Raw genomic sequence first — 13,350 nt, 5'->3', positions numbered from 1 at the left:
TTACTCTAGCTTAAGCTTCTTACCAGCAAGAGGACTTTCCCAGCACCAATGCTGTAACACTTTCTTCTGCAACAGGGCTAACCAGACATCTGCAGACGATCCCACGTCTGCTCTTCCTTCACTCAGGACTGGCTGACACAAGTTGCACAGATGAATTTGTGCCGGGCATTGCCACTGCTGATGAACCGCGATAACACAGCCATACAGCTTCCAGATCAGAGCCAGTCATTATCCAGGCAGATTAAACTTGGGTCTGTCTGAGTACATCTATATAGACAAATCCCTACACAGCCTTTATGGACATACCTGACAATTGCAGGATATCTGTTTTGCTAAATACTTACAACCATACTGTCCTGGTTTCAGCTGGGATAGAGTTAATTTTCTTCCTAGTAGCAGGCATAGTGCTGTGGTATGGCTTTAGTATGAGAAGAATGTTGATAACACACTGATGCTGCAGTTGTTGCTATGTACTGCTCATGCTAGTCAAGGACTTTTCAGCTTCCCATGCTCTGCCAGGTGCACAAGAAACTGGGAGGGGGCACAGCCAGGAGAGCTGATCCAAACTGACCAAAGGGCTATTCCATACCATACGATGCCATGCTCAGTATAGAAACTGGGGGGGGGGGGTTGGCCGGGGAGCAGCGATCGCTGCTCGGGAACTGTCTGGGTATCGGTCAGCGGGTGGTGAGCAATTGCATTGTGCATCACTTGCTTTGTATATTATTATTATCATCATTATTATTATATTGTTATTATTATCATTACCATTTTACTTTATTTCAATTATTAAACTGTTCTTTTCTCAACCCAGGAGTGTTTCTCACTCTTACTCCTCTGATTCTCTCCCCCATCCCATCGGGGTAGGGGGAGTGAGCGAGCAGCTGCGTTGTGCTTAGTTGCTGGCTGGGGCTAAACCACGACACACATGAATTTTCTGAAAAGTCCTACTAAATTACTCACTTTAAAATTTAAAGGAGCTTTTCTAATTGCAAACAAAATTAATTAGAAATGTTTCTTAAGTAGCAAAATTTTATGCTGAGTAAACCTGGCGAGCAAAATAGAGCCTATTTTTATTGAAAGGATTTATTTTTTTAACATTCACCATAAAAAACACCCAGATTATCTCACCAAACTGATTATTTAACATCTCTGGAAATAAATGGTAATAAATAATTCAAATTGTCACTCTACTGCTGTGGGGGGTATAGTTTTTGTAACCAGCAAGCAACTGATTATTCCATTTACAGGTTCCACACAATTATATTCCGAGTTATACTACCAAATGTGTGTAACGTGATTTGCATACAGAATTGTACATGTTCTCATCATGAATGCAAAACAACTCTTGGTGAGAGCAAACTTCCAGATATGTATGTGAATTACATTTTACCCGAATAACTTGTTTTCAAAGCTTATTCCTTGATACATGGTTTCTGTGGAAACCATGGAAGGAAACTTAAGAATAGTAGCTGGATTTTATTGTAAACTTAAAAGCCTGAAAAAACCCAGCATGACAGATGCCAAATCAAGCAGTTTCAAATATATTTTTGCTTGAAGCCAATGGTAATAAATTATAAGCAAATAACAATAAAAAATATTTTCTTTTAAAGAAATTGTCTACTTCTGTGTACTCAAAAGTCTTCTTTTAAACAGGCAGAGGTGGGTACTTTTTGCTGAGTAGTTATTTCCTATGTTCTGATTCTTATTTTTGTATTTGAAAGGCTAACTAAATCCTCTAAGGTATCCCTGTGTTTACACACAGTTTAAAGATACCACTACCAATAATTTAATAAAAATGCATGAATTTTTTTTTTCCATTCCTTCTAATAATGAAAGATGAATTATACCTGTGCTCGCTTCTCCATGTCCTGACAAGTACCTAGTTGTTCTTCCATTGCAGCTCTGATTTGCCTTGCCTCATACTCCAGTTGCCTCCTGGTCATATCTGTTTGCAAGGAGAACTGAAATTGAAGTACAGAGAAGGCATTTGAGTAAATAACATTTATGTAAACTATGTATTTCTCTGAACAAAAGCAGAACAATTACTTTTCCACACCAAACTTCATAGACAAACAAAATGTAATAATAGATGCTTAAAATATGACTGCATTATTAAAAAAAAAAGAACACATAATGTTCAACCAACAGACTACCTGCAAGTTTTGTCAAATGACTAAATATTACATATAAACATTGAGACAGTATCATTCATTACAAGCCCGGAACATCTGGATACTGAGGTATGTCAGCATACCAACAAAACTGTTATGCGTGCCATTTGAATAAGTATTTTCAAAAATATTCAGAGCTATCAACCTACTGCACACAGTGATGGTATTCATACTACTGCTAGCTACCCTATTTTTAACTGTCCTCTGAAAAAAGGACAAGTGTTCAATTTGTGAACAACACCACAGCTTAAGGTAAGGCATTCCAGCCAACAGATTTTTCAAGGCAGGAGCAAAGTACTTCACTGGTTTTGGACAATTACTCAGTTTGCAGATACATGAGTCTCCAAGAGCAGTCCTCCCAGAAGATTTCACCAAGCTCAATTCAGAGAGTCAAAAAGTGACAATCATCTACAAATATGTAAAATGCTACTAAAAATAATGGGATCTGTCATTCTATTGTGGCTGGAGTAAGTAGTAATAGATATAAATTACCACAAAAAAATTTAGTGTAGATGTTAAGTAAGACATTCTAATCACAAGATGACCTAAGTTAATGGATTACCTATGAAACTGGGGAGACAATCTTAAAAGCTACAACAGAGTGACACAGATACAGCTGATGGTGCCATTTGGGAATGGGTTGCACTTCTTCAAGATCCTTTTCAGACCTCCTCCCCTTGCTTCTGGTGTTCTGATAAGTTCAGCCATGACTCAGTTTTAGATTTGCTGAAATCCAGGTGCTTCACCCCAGTGACAGAAGTCTATTGTCTATTTCCATTTCCAGGGGGCTGACTGATTCCTGATCAGGCATGACTCTGTAAAGACGGGCAACGGGGTCTTCCTAACACTGTATGTGTGAAGGAAAACACTGCAAATATATCCAGGCTGCTGAGGTCTGTCAATAGGAAAACCCGTTTTATCTGGGGTATCAGACACCTTCATCATCCCAGACAATGGTGACTTGACTATAAATAGTCTGGAGATGCCAAGGTAAAAGCTTGGAGCAACAACACCTGCATAGGCCATAGCACCACTTTACCTGCTGTTACGAATTAAGAGCTCCTGTGTAAATTGTCTCTTAGGCTAATACTGCTCTCAAAACTAAAAGAATCCATTAAATAACAGAATAGAGAGAGAAAAGACCTTTGGAAGATAGAGTTACAGAAGCAGTGTGCTGACATGTAATTAATTTGTCCTAACGACTTTTCAGTGCTCCTCTCTATCACTGACATTTATACTGATAGGTATGAATTTTAATGTGTAAAATGATGTATGAAAAAATGTATTATTTAGGCTAAATTAGCTTTACATAGTGAACAAAAGTGTTTCAAATTAGAATGATAGTACAGAATGTCACCAAATTCATAAAATACACACAGCATCTAAACAGAGATCATAGCACCAGACACATGACCAAGCATACTTAAGGTACTTACATTTTCAGTAAGGGGGAGACTATCAATCCTTTTAGTCAGGTTCTGAAGCTGAGCATAATACCAGTCCTTTTCTTTCTCTTCCTTCTCAAGCTCCGCAAGCAAAAGAGATCTATTAAAAACAGAATTGGGAAATGTCTCACTATTAAGACCTCACTAGGCATCGATACCCATTAAAAAAAGGTTAAATGAGAAATAAGGCTTGAAGACAGCACTGTGAAGGCATTTGAAAACGTGGGTGCAGTTCCTTTGCCCTGGCTAAACAACCTATCCGCTCCTCTGTACTAAGCAAGTCACTAGCCTCTTGTGTATCAGGTCCACATCTATAAAAGAGTGAAATACATACATTTCTCTACAAAACCACTTTGAAATCTAAAGCTAAGAGCCATTTCGTGAAAGCAAAAAACCAGTTATTAGTTGTATGCTAACTTGTATCCTGCTTTTTTAAGACAATACGCTTGTATACAATGCATCAAACTACATTTAAGAAAAGGCCTGGATGCTACAGAAGCATATACATCCCTGAATCATGCTACTGAATTAAATTATCTCATCCACCTTTGCAGTGTCTTCGTACTAACTTCGTCGCCCATACTATGGGTAAAGCACACAAAATCAAGCTATTTCTATGAGTATTAAAAATACTTTAGAAGAGTATTTCCCATCAAATGTTATAGTCAGGATACATTTGCAGCTGTTTAAAACATTTTAAATGGGCATCGTAAGCATACTGCATACCTGAGTAGCATATGAGAAAGGTAAGAAGATTAACATATACAGACTACCAAGAAAAAAATCTATTAGAAATTTTACATACTATTTTGTCAATCCTTCATGAACTACATTTATATAGTTGCAAATTTTATCAATATAGTTATATAGCATTCATAGTTACAACACTTTTCAAAATAGGTATTAAAATTTTCAGGCAAAATCTGGCTAGTAGGAGTACACAGAAAAGCCACTCTTGGTTTTTTGGTGGTTTTTTTTTAAATACAAGTTTATCAGTTGATTATAAATGCTTTCTGCGAGCACTCTTCTTCCTTCTGACATTTTAATATTGCTCATTAACAGCAATGCTAAAATCAACACTCAGCCAGAGGACAGAAAGGTGCATCACATTTGCCCAGTACTATTTCCCATCCCTTAACTTCTGCATCCCTCTCTCTAAACTCAGGTTGTGGTCTTTCTGAGCAAGAGCCATATGAACCTTTATAAAGCAGACAAACACATTATGGATAATTACTGTAAGTTGTAAGGAACAAAAACACAGCATACAACAAAAATACAAATTTCCCCTGACTACTTTGATAATGCATCCCAGTCATGACTTGAGATGAAGAAAATCAAACTTCCACAAGGCAGAACTTCATGTAGAAGAAACAATTTAAAAACATATATTTTAAAGGATCTGTTTGACTTAGTTCTAGCTTTAAAAATGCTTCAAACTAGTTTTGATGACTTTATATTTATACTCCATAACCAATGCAGATGACCTGAGTAGTGTTCAAATAGAAAATTAAAATTGACAGGATCCCTCACTCCAACGGCAAGAGACTGAAAAACTACACACATCTGAGAGCGCTATATGTTTTTAAACATGAACGGAATTACATAAATTTCAAGACTTGATTAAAGTTACGTTGAAACAGAATTGTTTTAAGAATGTCAAGACCACACATTTACTGGGCAGCTTTTACATCAGACAGGTTTACAATGAAAATCAGTGAAAAGAAGCAACAAACAACAATTACCATACCATTGCTGGTAACTGTAGCAAGATTACAGGAAGACAGTAATTCTGCAGCCACAAGGACAGGGCTGGCAGCAATTCCCTAAGTCCTTTAGACAAACTGAAGGACAAGCTAATAGATGGTACTTGGGGAAAGCCTGTGAGGAAAGTAATTTTTTTAGCCTCCCACCTGCCCATCCTCTTAACACATGCCCTCGGTGCCTGACCTCTGCGCACACAGTCATTCTGCATGGCTCTCCTTTTTACCACCTTGGGTGCCCATAACTCTGGTTATGTCCAGTTTGTGAAATGAAACTTGCAAAAGCATAAATAATGCAATCCCTATAAAAAGTATTTTACCACATGAGAATTTGCAAATGTGAAAGGACTAATTCTGCCTCTGGATGTCAAAGAAGTGGTAGAAGAAGAAGAAACCAGAGGGATTACTTTCAGCTAAGTGAACATGTGATTAAGTTCCTCTTGCAAAATGTAGGGTATTCAGTTTGTAAAACACTGTGTCATTCAACCTGTTTTGACATGCACAATGGATGCTAGAAGTGAGGAAAGAACTTAGGAACCATCAGTGCTCGATAAACAACATAAGGTACAACCTGAGGGCAACTCCTTTAATTTAATAGTGTCATTTTTACTTCTGAGTAATGCTTTATTTGGGATTACTAGTTTGGTATCACTGCTTTAACAATGTCTTTAAGGTATCTCAGCACAAAGCTTGAAGGGTTGGTAAAACTATACCAGTGCACTTCAATTTCCTTGAAAACAAGCAAGTCTCTGTAGATGTGTCTGATAAGCTGCTCCCTGTACTTAACACTACTATCAGATACTATACCAACCAGAAGTATAGCTCCTTCTCAGCCTTCTGGAACTTCCTGAGGTTAGGAGAGCATTCAAGGTAGAAGAGCTACTGATCATGGAAGAAAACTGATGGAAAAACCCAGCGCAGTTATTCCATCTTTTTATACCCCAAAACTGTTTATATCAGACTTTCACAGTATCAGAGAAAATTCTGATCACTGTCATGTTCAGTGAGAATGCAGCAAGGCAAATGAAGCAAGCTTTTGGAACTTCACACTATTTTTATGAGTTAACAAGAAATATCCAATCCGAACTGCTTCTGAAGGGTGGGTGTTTCAGAGGACTTTAATGTGGTATTTTTGAAGCTCCCAACAATAGATGAAGGTGAAGGAATGCAGAAAACTGGTTTCTTCTTTTAGAAATCTTTTCTGCATAATTATGTCAATGTTATTCACAGTTAAAACGGAGAAGGGAAACAAACTATAGGCTACTCACATGATGTAAATTACAATTATAATTAATACTTCCACATCAATTGGTAGGTGAAAAGTTTTGGTTTTGATACAGTATCTTACCAAATACACCTGGAAATAGCCAGAAAGAAAGCAGACGATATTTAATTAATAACATATTCTAAATTGGTAGCCTGAAAACGTACCCCACACACTTCTTTTCTATTTTCTTTTTTTGACTTCGAAATTAGAGGAGAACTAAGCAAATGAGAAACAGGCAGACAATTTCGTTTTCATTCTGGTAAGTGAATCGATTAATTTTCTTCCCCTCAAAAGATCACTTTTAGCCAAGCTAGATCACTTTTCCAATATGGGACAAATTTTAGCAATTTTTTCTTGTTTCTTACTTGTTTACATTAATAAACATCTAGTGAATTAGTTTAATAAACACGTCGTGAATTTGCTGCATTCACACACAGTTAACACGATCTGATCCCCGCCCAAACACTATTGCCCATGAGCAGCATATATTGTGCCAGTGTGTTAAGACACCGAGTGGAAATGTTCTCCTGCTGCAGGTTTCCAAAAAATCTTATTTTCTTCTAAATCATTTTAATATTTGGAGGCTTGTCAAGTTCCACGAGTCTGTTTAAGTGCCAAAAAAAGGTCTATTAGCAAATAACGTGTGTTTATATATATCCGTTTAGAAACAAAGAAACTTAGGAAGTATGTCAAACAAGTTTAGACACAAAGCCTAGGAAAGTAAGCGGTTAATTTCCTTTCAGAAATTGTAGTGATTCCAAATGCATAGTCCTACACCCCGCACCCCAAGTTCTGATTCATTTGGCTATCCAGGGCCCACATCAATGCCCTACACATTCCTACACATCCCCTGAAACAACATAAAGAGTAGGGCAGTTTGGATTATCCATCATTTCACTAATAATGAAGCCAGATGTGATCTGGCCATGCCTCTACAGATCATCTTCTCCACAGCACAAATATTTACCCCATCAGCTGCGACAGTAACACTGCCTAAGCTCATCTGAAATGAAAATAGCCTTATTCCTTTTTTCAGCATTATTTGGAACAAAGACCAGTTCACTGCCTAAGCTGTCTTTACTGCTCAGAAAAATGTCCAAAGAACTATCACCTTAGAATCCACGAGAACGGGAAAGGATCACAGATCACAAATCAGATGTGCTAGCCACCTTGAAGAACTCCAGCTGCCATAAATTAATACTCCTTGTTCCAAGTGACCTGGAGTTCACTTGAATTGCAACTGAAAGTCCTAACTACACATAAAGATTCTAGTATCAAATGCAGTAAAAAACAGCACTGGAAGAATACAAGCAAGTATGCTGTTTTGTGAAAATGGAAAATGGCAGACACATCAGATTCTTGAAGACTCGGATGAGCAAGCGGGAAGAGAATCCCAAATCACAGAATCATAGAATCGTTTAGGTTGGAAAAGACCTTTAAGATCATCCAGTCCAACCATTAACCTAACATTACCAAGTCCACCACTAAACCAATTCAGGGTAGAGTAGCAATTTCATGTTTCCTGGCTTGGTGGCTGGATTATTTATAATGAAAGTAAAAACTAGGAATCATTAAGGTTGGAAAGGATCTCTAAGATCATCAGTCCAATCATCAACCCAACACCACCATGCCTACTAAACCATGTCCCAAAGTGCCACATCTACCTGTTTTCTGAACACTTCCAGGGATGGTGACTCCACCACCTCTCTGGGCAGCCTGGTCCAATGCTTGACCACCCTTTCCATAAAGAAATTTTTCCTAATTTCCAACCTAAACCTCCCCTGGCGCAGCTTAAGCCCACTTCCTCTCATCCTATCGCTAACTACATGGGAGAAGAGACCAACACCCACCTCACTACAACCTCCTTTCAGGGAGTTGTAGAGAGCGATAAGGTCTCCCCTCAGCCTCCTCTTCTCCAGGCTAAACAACCCCAGTTCCCTCAGCCGCTCCTCATAAGGCCTGTGCTCCAGACCCTTCAACAGCTTCACTGCCCTTCTCTGGGCATGCTCCAGCACCTCAAGGTCTTTGTTGTAGTGAGGGGCCCAAAACTGGACACGGTATTCCAGGTGCGGCCTCACCAGTGCTGAGTACAGGGGAACAATCACCTCCCCGCTCCTGCTGGCCACACTATTCCTGATACAAGCCAGGATGCTGTTGGCCTTCTTGGCCACCTGGGCACACTGCTGGCTCATGTTCAGCTGGCTGTCGACCAGCATCCCCAGGTCCTTTTCCACCAGACAGCTTCCAGCCACTCCTCCCCAAGCCTGTAACGTTGCATGGGGTTATTGTGACCGAAGTGCAGGACCTGGCACTTGGCCTTATTGAACCTCATACAGTTGGCCTCAGCCCATTGATTCAGCCTGTCCAGGTCCCTCTGCAGGGCCATCCTACCCTCCAGCAGATCAACACTCCCACCCAGTTTGGCGTCATCTGCAAATTTACTGAGGGTGCACTCAATCCCCTCATCCAGATCGTTGATAAAGATATTAAACAAGACTGGCCCCAAAACAGAGCCCTCGGGAACAATGCTCGTGACCGGTCACCAACGGGACTTAACTCCATTCACCACAACTCTCTGGGCTTGGCCACCCAGACAGTTTTTTACCCAGCAAAGAGTACGTCCGTCCAAGCCATGAGCCGCCAGCTTCCTTAGTAGAATGCTGTAGGAGACAGTGTCAAAGGCTTTACTGAAGTCCAGGTAGATGACGTCCGTAGCCTTTCCTTCATCCACCAGGTGGGTCACCAGGTGATAGAAGGAGATCAGGTTGGTCAAGCAGGACCTGCCTTTCATGAATCTATGGTGGATAGGCCCGATCCCCTGGTTGATCTGCACACACCTGATGAGCGCATTCAAGATGAACTGCTCCATAATCTTTCCCGGCACCGAGGTCAGGCTGACAGACCTGTAGTTCCCCAGATCCTCCTTCCAGCCCTTCTTGTAGATGGGTGTCACATTGGCAAGCCTCCAGTTATCAGGGACCTCCCCTGTTGACCAGGACTGCTGATAGATGATGGAGAGTGGCTTGGTGAGCTCCTCCGCCAGCTCCCTCAGTACTCTCGGGTGGATCCCATCTGGCCCCGTAGACTTGTAAGCATCCAGGTGGCGTAGCAGGTCATTAACTGCTTCCTCCTGGACTATGGGGACTCCATTCAGCAGAGCTCCCTGTCCCTCTTCCAGCTCAGGGGGCTGAAAACCCTGGGGATAACTGGTCTGGCTATTAAAGACAGAGGCAAAGAAGGCATTAAGTACCTCAGCCTTTTCCTCATCCTTGGTGACAATGTTCCCCCCCACATCCAGAAAAGGATGGAGATTCTCCTTGGCTCTCTTTTTATTGCTGATGTACTTGTAAAAACATTTTTTGTTCTCTCTTACAACAGTGGCCAGATTGAGCTCTAGCTGGGCTTTTGCTTTTCTAATTTCCTCCCTGCATGACCTAACAAGATGCCTGTACTCTTTCTGAGTTGCCTGCCCCTTCTTCCAAAGGTGGTAGACTCTCCTTTTTTTCCTGAGTCCCAGCAAAAGCTCCCTGTTCAGCCAGGTCGGTTGTCTTCCTCGCCAGTTCATCTTACGGCACATGGGGACAACCCACTCCTGCGCTTAAGAATTCCTTCTTGAAAAAAGCCCAGCCTTCCTGGACCCCTTTGCCCTTCAGGACTGCCTCACAAGGAACTTTCCCAACCAGCATCCTGAACAGGCCAAAGTCTGCCCTCCAGAAGTCCATGGTAATGGTTTTGCTGCCCCTCCTCCTTACATCACCAAAAATCGAGAACTCTATCATATCATGGTCGCTAAGTCCAAGACAGCCTCCAACCATGACATCTCCCACAAGTCCTTCTCTGTTTGTAAACAGCAGGTCAAGCGAGGCACATCCCCTGGTAGGCTCACTTACCGGCTGCGTCAGGAAGTTATCCTCCACACGCTCCAGGAACTTCCTAGACTGTTGCCTCTCTGCTGTGTTGTATTTCCAGCAGATGTCTGGAAAGTTGAAGTCCCCCACGAGAACAAGGGCTAGCGACTGCAAGACTTCTGCCAGCCACTTACAGAATGCTTCATCTACCTCTTCATCCTGGTTGGGTGGTCTATAGCAGACTCCCAGCAGGACATCTGCCTTGTTGGCCTTCCCCCACATCCTTACCCATAAGCACTCGACCCCTAAATATTCTTACATGGCTCCACAGGAATCTAGGTTTTATGCAATGGAACAAATATAATTAGTGATCCCAACTAGGAAAATTAAAAAATAGAGTGGCCTCTAGAAGAGGCTCAGTACAGACCCATGGGAAGTCACTTTCATTCTACCAGTAGGACCAAAAGAAAGGGACCTAGACATAGGACCTTGGAAGAAAAACGTACTCCTTTCAGCTCTTGACTGCAAAAATTTTACTGAGCACCAAGAAACGCCATTTAGAGGAGTGGTTTCTGAAGGGCTGCCCACAAACCACTTACTACCCACCGAACTTTTGTATTATGATTTCCAAGTGGAATTTTTTGCTTGTTAACACCTACTAGGCATAAAAATACTGTGTTGCTATTCATTTGGTTTTGCAGCCCCCAACTTGATATCCTATGCATTAAGTAACTGTCAATCACCAAATCTTTAGGAAACCCTGTCTTACAGACAGGCCTCTGAAAACATCTGGGATTTCAGTCAGGTTCATTTTAAGATATAAAGATGTCTTCAGTGGAAACAGCTGCATATCTCTTACTTTTAATTTCCTTTGTAAGTGACTGATAAAGTGCCACAAATCTGTATTATGCCCTGAACATATATTCTTCCTATTAAATGGATACCATTACCTTCCAAGAAAAGAAATTTCATGGTTTTGTCAACACAAAACATCAGATGGGAACAACACCTTGAAGATACAGTAAATATTTTTGTTTAGCTGACATTTTTGCTGAGAGAGCAGAATCACTAGGTAAATGTCTGCTGATAGCAAATAACTGATCAACCAGCTTCAGCAGTTACAACCATTTGCAAGAAAGAAAAAGAGATTGCACCATCACATTGTTATAGTTCCACCACTTATCAACAGTGCTGAGGAGATACAGAAGTGTTTAGGATGCTCCACTCCTTGTCTCTAAAAATATTTCAGATGTTGACAATCTACTGATAAAAATAAAACAACCTTCAGCCAACAAACAGTAACAATGAAATGCATGTATGAAGAAGCAGGAGAAACTGTATGATGTGTTTTAAGATTTTTTTTTTTTTTTTTTTGGTGTGTATCTAAATATAATGTAGATCCTGGTTTCCTTACCCGTCAAGATAAATATACCAGTGATCAAAACCATATGCATACTAGTTAAATACTAAGTGTGTCAGTAAACTTTCATGTTAAAATTAGAAGTCAATCCACACTGGATGAATAAACAAAGAAATTTACCTCTCTTTTTCTAGCTCTTCTAAATAACCAGTGCTTTCTCTGCTTCCATTCATAAATCCTCTTCTTGGAAATGATCCCATGGGAACAGGACTGCACTCTCCTGAACGGCTTGATACAGACCCTTCCCGACTCCCATATGAACGCACAGACACCTTTGGCCTCAACTTCACTCCAGGGAAGTTGGTATTTTCCAAGTTCAGTTCTGGATAATAAAGAGCAAACATTTTCAGAGTTGAAGTTCAGCAGCACAAATTTAAAAGATCATTTCTATCTTGATTTGTTATTTCCTGAAGAAAATGTCTTGATGGAAACATTTTGCACTGGAATGCACAGAAGAACATTATGTGAACAAAGCCAATCTTAATGGCACACTTGAAGAAATACTAGTTGTCTGAGCATATGGCCAAACTGCAATCCTGACAATCAGAACAGTATCCCTACATGAGCCTGCCTGCCTCCTTCCCAGCAGACTTAAGAAATATGCAGAGTTTCGCATAAATGTCATATGAATTGATCTTGTGGCCCATTTCCTAATAGCTTCTTTCTCAGGGACCCTGCAGATGCTTCACCGTCATGTAAATGATGACAACTTTGTTCTCCACAGGGCCCTTAAATGCAGACACCCCCTATGACATTTCTGGTTCAGTGGTAGGGACAATGGATGTATACAGGGAGTCAGTGGGCTTGCTTTGTACATCCCATGTAATGGGATGGTGCACATTCCAGCAGATACTCTAGGGAAGGGGGCATCAGTTTGCAGCATGAGAGATACAATTCCAGCAATACTACATGGAGAGGGCAGGGCATATAAAAAAGTTTAGAAAGTTGGTGGAACTAATCCATTATTAATTTAAACAAATATATTTTTTCTGAAGAACTGAATGAAATGCAAGTTGTATCAAAAGCAATTAATATGAAGCCCTAGGGTAACAGCAGCAAAAGCACAGAAGCAGCATAGGAACGTACTTTTTCGAGAATGTGTCTTAAAATACTTAGCAAAAATAACAGGCTTTGAGACTATGCTTAACCATCAAAGTCAGCACAGGAAGGAAGATGCAGCTGAGTTAGAAAATTTAATCCCAAAGAAGAAAACAATTGAGAAACAAATGAACCTACTCAAAACATAGTTCTAGATTTACCTTTAAGTCGCTCCAGTAAGTCAATTTGTCCAGAAGACGCCATTGCCTCATCTTCAATACTTCCTTGTAGCTGTTTCAGCACCTCCTGTAAGAAAGTAAGCTTAATTAAGAAATCCTTAAAATAATAAACCACAAGGTAAATACATCTTATCTTGCCCTCAAGTGCACATTTATGTA

At 40.4% G+C, this 13,350-nt stretch overlaps 1 protein-coding gene across 7 annotated transcripts in view; it reads right to left on the bottom strand.

Annotated features, from left to right (window-relative positions):
- APC (APC regulator of Wnt signaling pathway) overlaps window positions 1-13,350 on the bottom strand; it is a 67,168-nt gene that overhangs the window by 33,927 nt on the left and 19,891 nt on the right. For all 7 annotated transcript variants that reach the window (XM_075725776.1, XM_075725777.1, XM_075725780.1 and 4 more), the window contains exons 2-5: window positions 13,174-13,258; window positions 12,035-12,236; window positions 3,611-3,719; window positions 1,851-1,964 (exon numbers count right to left, since the gene is read on the bottom strand). In XM_075725776.1, the coding sequence (XP_075581891.1) occupies window positions 1,851-1,964; window positions 3,611-3,719; window positions 12,035-12,236; window positions 13,174-13,258 (510 nt within the window). The remainder of the gene's footprint in view (window positions 1-1,850; window positions 1,965-3,610; window positions 3,720-12,034; window positions 12,237-13,173; window positions 13,259-13,350) is intronic.

This window comes from Pelecanus crispus, chromosome Z, assembly GCF_030463565.1.
Source record: "Pelecanus crispus isolate bPelCri1 chromosome Z, bPelCri1.pri, whole genome shotgun sequence".
Classification (NCBI taxonomy): Eukaryota; Metazoa; Chordata; class Aves; order Pelecaniformes; family Pelecanidae; genus Pelecanus; species Pelecanus crispus.
This window is presented reverse-complemented; position numbering and strand designations above follow the sequence as displayed.